The sequence below is a fragment of the Eublepharis macularius genome, chromosome 4 (assembly GCF_028583425.1).
Source record: "Eublepharis macularius isolate TG4126 chromosome 4, MPM_Emac_v1.0, whole genome shotgun sequence".
NCBI lineage: Eukaryota > Metazoa > Chordata > Lepidosauria > Squamata > Eublepharidae > Eublepharis > Eublepharis macularius.
Genome location: NC_072793.1, coordinates 34,531,987 through 34,548,392, shown reverse-complemented (window position 1 = coordinate 34,548,392; position 16,406 = coordinate 34,531,987). Strand labels below are relative to the sequence as shown.

At 41.8% G+C, this 16,406-nt stretch overlaps 1 protein-coding gene across 3 annotated transcripts in view; it reads left to right on the top strand.

Moving 5' to 3' along the window:
- The first annotated feature begins 744 nt into the window (after nt 1–744).
- Nucleotides 745–16,406, top strand: part of CYGB (cytoglobin) — a 77,726-nt gene continuing 62,064 nt past the window's right edge. Inside the window, exon 1 of one of the 3 annotated variants that reach the window (XM_054978654.1) lies at nt 745–1,261. In XM_054978654.1, coding sequence (XP_054834629.1) covers nt 1,119–1,261 — 143 coding nt within the window. In that variant the 5' untranslated portion in view covers nt 745–1,118. The remainder of the gene's footprint in view (nt 1,262–16,406) is intronic. The other 2 variants (XM_054978653.1, XM_054978652.1) reach the window with 2 other exon arrangements.

Here is a 16,406-nt window from a genome sequence, read left to right as displayed (position 1 = left end):
TGAATTCAAGAAACAATATTTCTAAACTAAATGGGTGGAAATGTCAGATGAATACGTTGAACCTGCCACCCCACACCCCCCCAAAACCCTACACAGTATTTTCCAAAGCAGAGGAAATATTTTTCTTTGCTTCTAATCCATGCTTTAACCCTTGTCTGGAAAAGTGTGCTATCTAATCTCCAATCTAAAAAAAAATAAAAATCAGTGAGTTAATATCCCAAAATGTTTCTTTCACAAGTGCTTTATTCCTCTGATACCTGCCTCACATATAAAATAAAGTGTGAGTGGGGATATTTTATAATTAGAAATATTCCCTTGGAGTAGGATATAATTCAGATTGTGTCAAAGACAAACATTTATTGAATAGGTCCTTTCCCTTTCTCCCCACCTTCCTCAAAAAAAAAGAGAGAGGCAAGGATTTTTTGCTGCTGTAGATAAAAACAATCTCCTAAGTGATGAGGGGGGAGGGCAATGAAGAAGCTCCATCTCAGCTAAACCAGCTGTTGGGATAAGTTTAACTGCTCACTTCAGACGCTGCATTTGCGGAGAGGCTGTTTACAAATGGTGAGAAAAAAAGAAGAAATCGCAAGTCAGAACATACTCAAAGCAGGAGCTTTCGACACTGAAGAGCACCTCTATTTAATTTCGCTCTTTCTGTCTCTCTCTCTCTCACACACACACTGAGGAGGAGGAACGGGAGGAGGAGGAGGAGAGAGAAAAGTGAGCTCACATTCACACATTGGTGAAGAGGCTGGCCTTGCAATTCCTTTGAATATTTTACTTTTAGCCAGTCTCTTTTCAGAGTCATACACACAGGCACAAACAGAGACACATGCTGAGCTGAAGTGAACCACAGAAATGGGCTGCTCTGGGAGATCTGAAATCTGATCACACACAACCTCTCTCCCTGGTTATCTGTTACATACCTCTGCCTATCTATATAGGCAGGCAGAGAGGGAAAGAGGAACAGTATCAGCCACACCATCACCACCAAAGAGAACACCTTATCTCTTCTGGCTGGATACACACACACAAACGCGCACACAGAGAGAGACAGACTCACACACATCTCTTTCTCTCCTCCTGGCTCCCCTACAAGATTTTGCTGGCTGTTTTTCATGGAGAAAGTCCAAGGAGAAATGGAGATTGAGAGATGGGAAAGAAGCGAAGAGATGTCAGATGCAGAGAAAAAGGTGATTCAGGAGACATGGAGCACCGTGTATGCAAACTGCGAGGACGTTGGGGTCTCCATACTGATCAGGTATTTAAAACGGCTCATAAGAAATGAAAAATTGAAGTAAAATTGATTGAGGTTTGGTGGCAGCAACTGTTTCTCTCAATTTAGTGGCTCTTTGGGAAATATTTCACTGTATTTTGATTTCAAAATGTTAGAGAAGAAAATATAGGGGGAAATACCTCTGCTATCATACTTGGTGCAAATCAATATTTCAGTCAGAAAGGTCACCTTATTCCATGTACATGAAGTGGCGGGGGGGGGGGCGGTGGAGGAAAAGATCACTGTACGGCATTCTGCTCAGTTATTCCTATTTAGCTTTTTGCTAATGGAATTATATGCACACCAGATTCCTGGGTGAAATAATGCAACTTCAGAGCCAAGATAAATCCCAAACAGGGCTGCTGAAGCTTGTCGGTGCCATCTGCTTGTCAGCTGGGTTGCAGTGTCAGTATAAAAGATAACACTGAAGTTGTCTCCTGGGGATGTCATGAAGGTTGCCAGCTGGAGGGATGGAGCGAGGGCAATACTGACAGGTAAATGAACAGAGGGCTCATGGTGGCATTACTGTACTGGAAATGTCATGGTGAAATAGCTGCATGCCAATGGATGGTGCGCATCACAGACATTTATTAGACTGGCAGGTGAAAGAATCAGTGTGATTATATGTGGCCATCCAGGTGGAACAAAGAGGCTGAAACAGACAGTTTAAAATTGATGTGGTTCATATCAGTGTGATCCACAAACCACTAGAACCAAGCACCGCACTTGCCTTGGTTCTGTTTGCTTCAGGGGGATTCCTTGAGGGTAAATATATCATCCCAAGTGTCTTGTGGATTGTGGCTATCTACCTGCTAGAATGCCAGGGGACCTACTTCAATATCTGACCTGGTTTTGTATTTCTGAAACTCCTGCAGACTCTCTTGGATGTAGCACAAATGTACGGAACGAGTCCCCTTCTTGTTGATGTGAAAGACCACTGCAGGTGACAGGAAGCATAGGCCCAAATAGTAAGAGATGGGAGGCAAGAGCAACAAGCAATTTCCAACAAGCGAAGCTCACTAGACTTGGATTTAGAACTCCTGCTCTAAACACACAACTAAGTGAACCCTTATCCAATACCCTTATCTTATATCAACTGAAACTTCCCTCATCTACCTACCAGCAGCAGGAAAGGTTAAGCAAGTCTGTACTTCTTTCACTAAGGAGAAAGGAAGGCGCCTAGGGACTCATCAGAACGTTAACAATCAAAATTGTTATAATCCAGGAATATCTTCTGAGTTGACTTTAGCCCAGAGAAAAATGGGACAAAATTTTGGGTTGTGCAGCAATAGCAACATATAGAGATATACAAATATGAAGTTTCCCTCTTCTCTAAAGTTCCTAATAGAAGGTTCCTTTTTGTGTTTATGTGAGAAACTGGATTATATCTTATTAGAAAAGTGTTCCTTTACAAAATTATAAGGCTGCAATCCTACAGAGAATTTAGCTACTTAAATCTATTTTACTACTATGGGATATGAGAACAGTAAAATATAGTTCCTTTTTTTTTTAGTAACCAAAACCTTTGCCTACACTTACAAACAGGCTCTTCTACCAGGTTGTTTTTCCTCAGAGATCTTCCAAGAAATTTGAAGAGGCTAGGTTAGAGATACAAGATGACTCTTATTTTGAGATAATCCTGCATTTTATAAACTTGATCCAGAATTTAGCAATTCCACATTATATAATGAATGTCCTTTATTTTCAGTGATGTTGCAAGTTTTTGGAATACTGACCTCTTAAACCAAATTTTGACCTATTCACCTATTCTATGACAGTTTGGTGTAGAGCCAGTTTGATGTAATGGTTAAGAGCGGTGGGACTCTAATCTGGGGAACTGGGTTTGATTACCCACTCTTCCGCTTGTAGCCAGCTGAGTGACCTTGGGTCAGTCATAGCTCTCTGGAGCTCTCTCAGCCCCACCCACCTCACAGGGTGATTGTTGTGGGGATAATAATAACATACTTCAGGACAACTTAATACTCAGAGCGGTTTATGAAGGGCAGTATATAAATTGAATGTTATTAATGTTATTATTATGACATCCTTCCACACAGAACCAGACACACACCTGGGCATAGCTGGCTCAGAACATAATGGGCTAAACAGCATAGACTTAATGACCAAAAATATTTAATTTTTCCTGAGCAGTTTATATCAGGGTATTGGGTAATTTTTAGTTAGCTGCGAAGACTAATTGTAGTTTAGGTATGCTGAGCAGCCGCATAGCAGACATACAAGATGGCAATCACGTTCACACATAGATTTGGATAGTCTTTCCTGAAAAATTTCTTCACAGTGTTCCTCTACATTGTGCAACCTTGCCAAAGACACCTAAACTTATCTTCTTTTGCTGTGCAGAATTATCCTTTAGTGATGATCCATTCTTGAACTGTACTGAAAATTCACCTTTTTAATGTTCTAAGATCCTGTGCTACTAACCTTCAACAAGGCTCTCCTTTTTATGGACGAGAAACACTTCCAGATAACAAGTAGATGCAACCCCCCCCAAAATCCCCCAAATAGTGCATTCTAATAGACATAAACACACACACATATATATCCCATGATGTCAAAAATCATGTAGGTCAACTTTTCAAGTTACATAGTCATTTGTGTCATGGGTCATAAAATGCATAACAGCTATCTTTTGGCCCATAAATCACAAAACGAGGTGACCTTGTAAAAGTTATGCAGATCCAGTGACTCCCTAGATTCGGGAATGTTAGTTTTCACTGAGCTACAATCAGTTGCAAATTATATCAGATTAACATATTGTCAGCAACAGGTCAGGTTTATTTCATAATAAGCTGATACTAAACACAAATCCATACATGATAAACTAAATCAATAAAAAGGGTGTCCTTTGGTAATGAAAAATGTGGTTTATGGCAGGATGAAAATTGTAACTTAGATGGTTTGTTATTTGTAGGAGGAAGAGTAGCTCCCCTGCGCAGGGTGGTTCTGTACTTCAGCACAGGGGCTGAGGAGAAGATTCTAACCCCCCCTCCCTCCCCCAAGGAGTTGTGCAAACATGGTAGCAGAAGGCTGGCATATGCATATGGACATTTTATATGAACAGATGGGCACAGAATATTGCTGGATGTGCCATGATTTCCATTCAGTGTTGCTACCTTATCTCGATGAATGAGAACAAGAGCACTTTCAGAAGGGGGAAGGAGCTAACTTAGATTTGTAAAGACATGTATACAGGCTGTCCTGGATAGTACCAGCTTCAGGCTCAAAAAGTTATGGCTTTTCCTATTTATTTCTCATTACCCACATATGCCCCAATCCAGCTCCAGTTATACGTAGTCATGGACAGCTAGTTCTGCATTAGAATGAGCACTGGAATGTACACTACATCTGATCGACATCTGCACCTGAGTACATATTCAGTGTGCTTTCTGATGCATATTCATCTTTTTGCCTCCCCCTTCATTTAGCTTATGCAAGAGTTTGTGCATCTGGCTGTCAATTATTCTTTCTCTCTTGAAGGAAAATAAATTGGATAGAATTGGACATAAGGAAGGATCATATCAATTGTCCACACTAGCAGAACAACATTTGCATCAGAAATTAAACCTGGCAGATTTCTGTGCCATTTGTACTTGATGGAGATTGTCTGGCAATGACCACTAGAGCTTTATAATGTCACTATAGATAACATATATATCAAAACTGGCACTGACTTCTTTCAAGAAATATACAAAATGACTGCAATGCCACTACTCAAGTGAAGGGAAAGGAAGCTGGTGAATGATGGAGAGGGTAGACAGAAAGCACTGCAGCATATCTCTTGAATTCCTCAGACCATACTGAAATTACTTTCCAAGCAGGATAAGAGTGATGAAGTGATAATCAAACACTGTTTGTAAAATTGCACAGAAGATCTAAATATTTAGCAGGGAAAGGAGAAGGAAGAAGAATTTGCGTCAGGAAACGAACTGCTTGTGTATTTTTACGGACACAATTTCTATTCACTCCTCAACTTGTCCTGCAAGAATTGTTCTTAAAGGCAGGAGCTGCCTTTAAGAACAGATAGCAATTTGTAACATAAAATGAGGAAAGTAAAAGATTCTTGAAGTATGACTATTCTGTTTCCCCCCACTCTTCCTCCAAGCTAGTTAAATAGTACTTCTCTCCCCATCGTAGCCTCAAGAAACCTACAAGGTAAGTGAGAATGAGAGAGAATGAATTGACCAAGATCACTCAGTGAGTTCTATTGCCACTAGTCTGGTCCACCTTTTAAAACATTACACCACACTGGCTATTTTATTCTGCTTCGAGAAAAATGTGACAATAGAGAAGGTGGTGCAATAGAGTCAACAGTGTTTGGTTTAGCAGGGAGGAACTTTCCAGTTCACATTCCAGTCACAAAACTTGACAAGAAATAAATACATCCTTGCCCATTCAAATTTACCTAACAGATTTGTTATAAAACTTCTAATGTACTTTTAACACTGAAAAATGTTATTAAAATGGCAATATAAATAACAAACTGTAGCAACAACAGAAGATTCTCTTGAATAGTAAAATAATCCTTCACTCTAATTCCATTATACATGATATATTTCAAATTAAGCCCACTGATTATAATGGAGCCAGATTTCAAAATGTCTTACTAATAAATCTAACCATCAGATTTTGTCTGAGCTTTTCAAAAGAAAGGAGCTCTGACTCTTCAAAGCTCATATCCTAAAAATTTATTGGTCTGTAAGGTGCCACTGGACTCAAATCCTCCTATGCCCATCTAGGTCATGTAAATTGGTTCAACGTAGTTTCAGACAAACCAAGAGGTATTCAGATATCTTTGTCATTCAAAACTACCAAACACTGATCAATATCCAATGTTTGATTACTTGTGGACAAGATTCAGGTATGCATGGATGCATCTTGCAGTTGAAAAAGAGATTTATGCCTCAGCTTATCGAAAGCAACACATAAATATTGGACATTCTTTTTTTAGCCAAGGATACAGAGTAGGAGCTGATAACCAATGCTCAATGCCAGGGAGATATTAAATGTAAATTAGATAGTTAGATTTAAATAAGATGGTTAACCACTGGAAGAGGCAGGGATTCCAAACACAGTACCTGAAATCCCACAATCAATTAAAAACATCTTCTGGCACAACCTAACAACCCCACAAGCTATTTATACCAGCAACAGACCTATTCCTGGGGAATAAATGGACTGGATTCAAATTATAGTAGTTTTGATAAAGAATGTTTGGAAGAAAATGCAGTTTTAACCGGTTGTTCAGAAGTAAAGCCAGAAAAAAGTTTACCTCAGAGCAAGCTGCTTCATAACTGCAGCAGCCTGTGATTGCTTTAAAAAAAAACCTTCAAAGTTAAGATAATACATATCTTCATTTATATACTATGAAAACATGACGACAGAGATGTTACATTGTTATGAAAACCTGCTGCTTGGTTACATACTTTCTTCATGGGCATATACAATTACTGTTTTCACTGAATATGTTTCAGCTCTTGGTCTTCCTCAGCAATGTAAAGACTTGGAAACAATTTTGATATCAAGAGCTTGCTTGGTAAACTTCCTTAACAAATATAGACACCCAGTTTCCTTCAAAGCCTTGACAAAGGATTTGATATCGTGATGACTTCAGCATTCACCTATAACATTTTAAAGCATTGTTAACATTATTTATCTCTTTGGGGCAGGTAAACCTAGGGTGAAGGTACAATCTTAGGAAGTGTTTCACCAGTTGAAGCCCTTTGAAATCAATGGGCTTGAACTGGAGTAACTCTTCAGAGCATTGCACTTTGAATTATGTACATAACATTGCACTTTGAATTATGTACATAGAGGGAGAACTCTAGCAGTACAGAGTTACACTCTTCTCAGCCCATCGACTTCAGGGTAGTTTAAAATTCCTACCAGGAAATCATTTTAAAAGATCAACTGAAAAGCTTGCATAGCTCCTAAACTCAGGGCTTACCTGACGCAACTGACATACGTTTTCTCAGGGGTCACTGATATGACTGACAGCCTCACATGCATGCGAGGGTCATGTGATCAAGACAAGGACACATGGAGTCTGAGGAGGGGGCAAACAGGACCTCCCATAGCAGAAATGGAGCGAGAGGGAAACCTGTAGCACCTCCTCCATCCTTGCAGACTTCAGAGCTGCACCAAGCTGCAGAGCACTTTGAAACGTTACACCTTACTATGCACGTGCGGCTGTGAGTTGTGTCACGGGACGAGTTGTATCATTTAGATAAGTCCTCCAGATGTAGCCAGTAAGCCAATTATAGCACATTCTCATGTTGTACAGCAGACTCAATCCCAGCCAGAGCCCTGCATGCTTCTAAACTGAATTCCTAGCAGCATGGATCCTAGCAGCAGTATAAGTCACGTTAAAGGAACCCAGACCTAACAATGAAAAGATCGTTTCATGTAATTCAGGCTTCATACTCACTAACTGGAGACAAACATAATATTCAAATGCTACTCAGTTAAACAGTAGTCAAGCCAAGTATGCTCTATAATATGTAATAGAAAAGAGCAAGAGTCCAGTAGCCCCTATAAGACTAACAACATTTCTGATAGGGTATGAGCTTTCGTGAGTCACAGCTCACTTCTTCAGATACAGCTAGCGTGTGAGTCTATCTGTTCTTATTTAATAACAACAACAACAACAACAATAATACTTATATACCGCTCTTCTAGACTGATTAGGGCCCCACTCAGAGCGGGGAACAAAGTCAGTATATTATTATCCCCACAATACAGCTGGGGAGCTGGGGCTGAGAGGAGTGGCTTACCCAAGGCCACCTACTGAGCTCATGAAAGTAGTGTGATTCGAACCAGTAAAGTGCTGATTCACAGCCAAACCACTTAACCACTGTGCTACAGTGATAGAGTGATTACAGAAGCTGAATGACAATAGCTGGTGAATAACAACAGCAGGCGTGGGTTATACAGAGGGATAGTATGTGTGGAGAAATTAGCATTGGTAATGAGACAGGAAGCCTAGGTCTCGATTCAGTCCAGGTGAATGCATTGTCTTGAGCTTTGTTATCCGTTGCAGTTCGGCAGTCTCTGTTTCTAATCTCCCTTTGAAATTTCTCTGCAGGATAACTGCTACTTTTAGGTCAGCAACTGAATGTCCTGGAAGGTTAAAATGATCCCCAACTGGTTTTTGAATGTTTTGGTTTCGGATGTCAGACTTATATCCATTAATTCTTTGTCGAAGGGACTGGCCAGTCTGTCCAAAGCTCTCATATAGATCCTAGGAACACCATCAGTGAACCCAACAACATCAGCCATACCATCTCAAGTTCATACTCTGTCCTGTTCATCCTCTAATGCAATTTATGCCATCACATATCAGCAATGCCTTTTCACCCTCTACATTGGACTGACTGGCAAAACATTTATACATGTTTTCAGCATTCTCCACATGCCTAGACATCCCCAATTGCCCCTCTGTGGGGAATGCAATTTGTTCACAAACTGCAAGCAAGACACTCAGCCCATGAAAAGAAACTTGTTTTTTGAATATTCAAAATTATACCCAAAATTTTCTGCACATGCTCTTTCTCACACAGCTTTCTCCATCCCTATCTGTTATCTTTGTTATACATCAGAAAACAATCAATTAAAATCAATATTTTAAAAAGAGGTGTTTCAATCTTGTTTGGATCAGGAAGTTGCATGGCTCTTCTCTGTTCTAGCCTTGCCCATTTTGCCTGGCTTCTTCACTGTTCATTGGGACTGGATCTCTGCAGTTCACTTCCTCTCCTGTCAGTTTGTCCGATACTCCCAACATGAAAAAAAAAACTTATAACAGGAGTAACTTACTTGTTCGTGCTGATCCTACTAGGGTAGAAACTGGGGAAAGATGCATGTTCTTCTGCGACTGACTCTTAAAGCCAACCCTGTTTGTGTTTGTTTGTGTTTATGGGGCCTGTGTGTTCTCAAGCTGCCATGTTTAACTTGTGACAACTGTAATTTGATCCAAGCTGTCTTCAGCATGCACCAGCATGTTGAATGACGCCGACTATGCAGGCACATGCTCTCAATGTAGTTGATTTTAAATGGTTGTGACCTGTCCATACATAATCCAAGTAGATCTGTATATAGCGAGTGTGCATCAGTTCTGGCTATCTAGACAGCTACCAATCACACTGAATGTGTGATTGAATGTACAAGGCAAATCATATGTGGGGATCAACTAGACACAAAATGGGAGTTGCAAACAAGGTAAGCTCAAATGTCAACTGCCTTTTTGATGAAGTTCATTGTATCCCTAGTGACGATGCACACTTTTACCGCATAATCATTATCAGCATCATGGGATAAGAGATGTATGAGAGCACACCAGGTTGATACATGCACAGTCTTTGGTTGCTCGATCACCTCATGTGGCACTGTTTCCCCCCCCCCTTTTCCATGTTTGATTTTTGATGCAAAAGTTGCCATTAGGGATGGGCAATGAAAGATTTTGCAAAAACCCTAGACAAAAACCCTTTCTTCTACTCTTTCACTCCTTTTCATGTTTATTCTCTTGTAGCACCTACCTTGCAGGAGTAGATCCAGAGGAGTTAGCCATGTTAGTCTGTAGTAGCAAAATCAAAAAGAGTCCAGTAGCACCTTTAAGACTAACCAACTTATATACTGACGAAGAGAACTGTGATTCTCGAAAGCTTATGCTCCAGTAAACTTGGTTAGTCTTAAAGGTGCTACTGGACTCTTGCAGGAGTAGTGATTCAATTGTGCAAATAAATGGAGATGGCTTTTCTGTATGACAAATCCTGGTTTTGTCCCCATTATTTAATAATAAAACAAAACAAAGTATGACATTAACAGACCAGTGGGAATAGTGAGAGGCATACATCTTTCACGGTAAACAAATAAACATTTTAAGCAGAGTATTGTTGCAAAACTCTGTAGAGTTACATAAGCATATGGTCCTACAGAGAGCCACTAACCTCAAAAGGGATTCATATTCCACACAAGCAAGCACCTTGGGTGACTCAGGGTCAAGCTACAAGTGACGAATGACACTTGCCTGGCAAGTGAACAGACTCACGTGTATTCCTACCTGTTCACTTGCCATTCAGTTGCTCTCCAGTGACCAGGGAGGAATACACGTGAGTCTGTTCACTTGCCAGGCAAGTGTCATTCATCACTCGTAGCTTGGCTCTGAGCTTTCTTGGCCACTCACTGTCTTGGAGCCACTGATGGTGAAGGGGGAAAGAGAAAGTGAAGAACTGCAGTATTCTTGGCATTCTATATAAGGGCAAAGTGATGCACACTAGGTAAAACTTTCTAACTTCACATGCATGGCAGTACCTCTTTGGAAAGACACTTGGAGGTCATGGAGGTTGCCTCAGTGAAAATGGCAATTCAACATGTAGCAACAGAAAAAGAAAATTCGATATTGGGCATTATCAGGAAAGGGCTCTGGTTGTCCCTTGTGAAACCGATATTAAAGTACTGGGAATGGTATTTTTAAAAGTAATCAAAATTAAGGGAGTACAGTAGCGTTTAGGCCTTTTTGTGTGGAAAAATAGACAGTAAGGGGAGTATTATAGATGTTTATATTAGTAAAATTATGAGTGATATGAAAAATGATTTTTTCTATTATAATAATAGAATGCATCATCGCCCAATTAAATTAATCAGCAGTAGGTTCAGAACAAATTTTTTTTCACACAGTACATTTAACTTGTGACATTCACTGCCTCAGGATGTAGTAATGGTCACTTGTAATGGTCACTGTCTTAGAGTCAAACTAGACACTACTTTATCCATGAGTTTGCTACAGGGCCCTTTAGCAATACTGTAGCTGCATGTCCCTGTGTAAAAACCTCAGATGGGACCAATTATGATTGGCACAGGGGGAGGGGCTCCTTTCCCCCCCACCCCCGTTCTTGGCAGCTGAAACAATTCTTGGGCTACAGGATGGGCCGGCGCACCCATAGAGGCCAGGTAGGCGGTGGCCTCAGGTGTGAGGGCACTAGAGAGGAGCTGGAGGGGGTGTCGGGGGAGGAGGTGGGCGCCGTGGAGCTGGCATGGCTGGCCTGCAGCTGCTGCAGCCAGCCAGCCCCATGCTACTGCGGCCGCCACTGCCACACAACCCAGCTGGGCACAGCAGCCACGAGCCGCTGCCGGGGCGGCATGCAGAGCACGAGCAGCCTCCACCTGCCACCCCAGCCATCTGCCAGCGAATGCCCCCGGCTTGCGCTGTGCGATGACATCATTGAGCGATGACATCATCGCGCAGTCTGTAGCGCGTGCGTGCACATCACGCGCGAGGGGAATTGCCGCATGTGCCAGAAACCCTGGTGCTGCCAGTGGCTACAGGGTAGGTGTTATTTGCTCTGTCAAATAACACCTGCCACCCCCCACAGCCCCCAGGTAATTCTGGCTGCTGAAAACAGCATAGGGGGAAGTTAGGAGCCCATCTTCCCCTTGCGCTGCTGTCCAGATCAGAATCAGACCTGTGTTTCTTACACGAGTTGCCACAATGGCTTGCAGCTGCAGTATGGTCACCAAGTTCCTGTGACCATCTCATGAAAAAAGTAATGTCTGGTTTGGCTCTCAGGTTTCCTTTTAAAAGGTTAGGCAGATGCCTAACGGAATAGAACTTTCTGTGGCTATTAGCCAGGATAGCGAAAAGGAACTTCTGAATATTAGATCGGGGAGATACATCATGGGAGAAGCATTCACTCCCTGCATGTAATCTTTCTGACCACTAGCCACTGTTGCAAATAGGACACAGGTGACTCAATGGACCTTTGGGCTGATATAGCAGGAGTTCTTCTTAATGGAAAGAAACTAGTGGGGGGTGAATGGGGGTTTGGGGAGATTGGGAAAGAAAAGGTACAAAGAAATTCTGTGTAAGAAATACTTCCCCTCCTCACTTCCTTCCCTTCATTCACCTTGGTGTTACCCTCATAAATTCATGTGCACTCTTGAAGCAGGATGTTTGTGGTTCGAAACTGACAGTACCTGCGATAGCAGCTCTCCTGCAGCTGGCTTCCTCACTCATGCCTGCATATTTCACAGCTGGATAATTGATAATCACTCCCCTCCAGGAGAACTAGGTCATGGGGAGAGGCCGCTGGGAGGCACGTCAAGAGCGAAAGCAGTCAGAACTGTACTCGGCTAGCTTTTGCAGTTTTTTCATCAGTAAATAATTCAGCAGCTCGGCTACTACAAGTTTAGAGGAGTTGTCTGTGTCACTGGATCACCTGCATGTTAGCATGACAAAAACAATCACAAGAGCTGCAGAGCAGTTCAAACAGTTCATTGGTAGCCACAGATTGTCTAGGAAGCCACTTTATCTGGACATTATCTTTCATCTTCAAAATACACAGCAATAAGATCTTGTTAATGGGGTTGTAGAGAGAATAAATGAGGTAACAATTGTTATCGCATGTTGCATGCTTTATATGTTATAGAAGCGGTATGAAATTGAAAGAGTATACCTAACAAGGGGATTTTTCTCCTCAGAGACCATTATGGTCTGTAGTATATTCAGCACCCACAAGCCACATGGACAGACTGTATAGATTCACATTTATATACCGAGCAGTCCAAAGGACATACTGGGAAATCTTAGTATTTGTGTGGGAGCACACAAGTCCAAATGCAAGTTCCACAGGGATTGTTGTTAAGATACTACTGAACTTCCTCTCTCTTGTGGTGTGGGGAGTCACTTGTTTATTTTTTCTAGTTCATCCAAAATTGTATAGCCAACAGCTGTGGTTGCAACTAGTTGCAGCTGAATAAAAGCATGATTATTTCATGATAAATCCAAGTATATACACAATCATATTACTAGTGCGGATGTTAAAAAATAGTAACTGGGTACAATGAAGGCCTTGATGAAGGAAGAATGAGAATATCAAGAGGTATTTGATATCAAAAATTTTTTAAAAAGAGGTATTTGATATTAAGTAGAGATGGGCACGAACTGAAATACGAACCAAAATTCGTGATGAACCAGGCCGGTTCGTCATATCCCATTTCAGACGAACTGTCTCAAACTTTAGGCTGGTTCGTTTGGTTTGTTTTTCAGTTCATCACTGCAGACAGTCAATCAGTTTCCTAGGCTGGTGCCAGTCAATCAGTTTCCTAGGCAACAGGGGATGGACTTCCTGCAGACCTTCTGCTGACCCAGAAGTGGTGATTTGCTGGCCCGGAAGTGACATTTTCACAAACCAAAACGAACTGATTCGTGAACTGGGGCAGGTTCGTGATAGTTCGTGGTTCATGAAACGTGATGAACCATGAACCGCATGGTTTGTTTTTTTCTGGTTTGTGCCCATCTCTAATATTAAGTAGTCAGGCATCATTCTTTATTGTTAGGATGTCTCCCATGCACTAACTAATGATAACTAGGAGTAACCAACAGAGACTATCTGTTTTATAATGTTGCACAAACAACAAACTTTCCCCTACAGCAACCAGAACTCCTGCAAGTAAAGACAGGATATCTGCAACATTTATTTGAACTAGTAGAGCTGGCGGTGTTCATAACATTTTACTCTTAACAGAAAAATTGGATAATTCAGATCCTTTGATATAAAAACCTAAAAAAAACTTGTACAAGCACTTAGCCTGTTTCTTTAATCACTCTAACCATAGCCATGTGAGAAACAAGAACAAAGGAATTCCTGGGACATCTGATTCTGCCTACAGTGTGCTGGAATCAGGTTCTCTTTCAAGAGCCTCACTCAATGTATGGTGAAATAGTAAGTTTTTCCACCCAGAGTCAGTTCCAAAATTTTAAAACTTCGGGGCAATGAGCAAGTGTAAAATTCCTGTTCCTTTGAAATATCTATGAAGTTGTAATGTTTAAAACAACAACAAGAACAGGGAATGTCTAGGGGCCCTGTTTTTCCATTGGCATCTACTCTCCAAGTCTTTAATCGGGTCTCCAAGGCTAGTAACCAGGGCTTTTTAAAATTCCAATTTTTCTTTAAAAAACCCCAATCAGCCCTCACAACAACCATGCGAGGTAAGGCAGACAGATAATGACAGGCTTTTGGGATATGAACCCATCAGGGGAAGCCTAAACAGAATTACACTCTCCTAAGTTCATTGAAGTGGTGAGCTTAGAAGGAAGTAACTCTTCTTAGGATGGCACTGTATGTCTACTATATACTGGATCACACTGGCATGGTTCAGGCATAGATAAGCCTTGGAGAAGTTTTGGACTCATTTGCATGAGCACTTCTATTTCCCCCCTCCTCCAATGGTGTGGGGCAAGATTAATCAGTTACAAGCCCTGTTTGGAATCCTGGTGAGCCGGGAAAGCACAAACCATATATTGTTTGCCAGTTCTGATGTAATGGCATGTACTTTAGTGCAAAAAGTGGAAGTAACTAATTCTCTCACTAGGTGCAAGAGGAGCAGGGATCAGAGATCATGTGAGCCAGTGAGAAGCCACTTGAGGCTTGTTTATATAGCAGCAAACCATGTTTTATCATTACATATTAACATGCCATTGGCTCAGAGCGTGACTACAAGTGACTTTCTTAATGTGGAGAACACTAGATTTTTCTTGCAAGGTTACCTGGGAAGTGAAGTCCGAGTGCTCCTTCCCCTCTCTGTTAGAATCGCTGCCTGAAGAGCCACAAGAGGGCTTCATTTGGGGGCGGGCAGCTGCTACTTTCTCCCAGGGCGTCCTGCGGGCTGCCTGCTCCCGGGGAGCTGCTCTGGAGAAAGCAGCTGCATCGGTGAAGCTTCAGCCCCAACAACAGCGGAAGAATCCTCCTGAAGCTTCACCGACGCAGCCGCTTTCTCCAGAGCAGCTCCCCGGGAGCAGGCAGCCTGCAGGACGCCCTGGGAGAAAGTAGCAGCTGCCCGCCCCCAAATGAAGCCCTCTTGTGGCTCTTCAGGCAGCGATTCTAACAGAGAGGGGAAGGACCACTCAAACTTCACTTCCCAGGTAACCTTGCAAGAAAAATCTAGTGTTCTCCACATTAAGAAAGTCACTTGTAGCTTTGCTCTCAGATGTGCCATCTTAGGTCAAAGCAGATGGATTTTTTAAAAATGTTTATTAAATCAGCTAACACTCCCCCCACCAAAAAAAAAACCCCTACTGTCCTGATTCAATTCCCCAACACCACCAACATGCACAAATGCTATCAAAAAAATCTTAAAGAGATGGGGAATTCAATCAAGGATGTTCAGTATCCATCTAGTTCATTCTTGAGAAAGATGCACTTTCTTAATTTGTACTATTCTTTGCAAACATGTTTGGGCAAAGTGCAACTAATTAGCATCAGGCATTCTAGATTCATTCCATTGGGAGTTTATCACATATGCATACACTCTGTAATAGAGTGAACACGGCAGCCCTAAGAAAACATTTATAATCTGAAGGCAGAGAAAAAGCAACTATCCAGAACTGGACATGCCAAGCAGGAAGTTTAAGTGACAGGGAGATGGACTTCAATTAAACATTAGGAAGAACATTTTGGCAGCCCTTCAACACAGAGTTAGATGCAGTTAAACCCAGGGCTTTTTTTCAAGGGGAACGCGGGGGAATGGAGTTCCGGAACCTCTTGAAAATGGCCACATGGCTGGTGGCCCTGCCTCCTGATCTCCAGACAGAAGGGAGTTGAGATTGACCTCCACGCCGCCAAGCTAGTAAATGTAAACATCTCCTTTTGGTGTCCTTTTGGGGTCAGTTGGCTTGGGTGAGGCTTCAAGGGAGTTTGCCCTGTAGTTTGCAGCAGTAAAACAGCTAGACCATCCAATTCCTATGTAGTATAAGCCTTCGATATTGAAGGTTATCGAAGGCTTATACTACATAGGAATTGGATGGTCTAGCTGTTTTACTGCTGCAAACTAACAGGGCAAACTCCCTTGAAGCCTCACCCAAGCCAACTGACCCCAAAAGGACACCAAAAGGAGATGTTTACATTTACTAGCAAAGGAATGTTTTGATTGCACCCTCCCTCTCCCCCCCTAACTGCATCTTCTCTCTCCTCCCCTCCTCTTCTATATTTGACCAGTTTCTGTACTATACATCTGACGAAGAGAACTTGATTCTCGAAAGCTTATGCTACAATAAAATTGGTTAGTCTTAAAGGTGCTACTGGACTCTTTTTGATTTTCTCCAGGGAAACTGATCTCTATG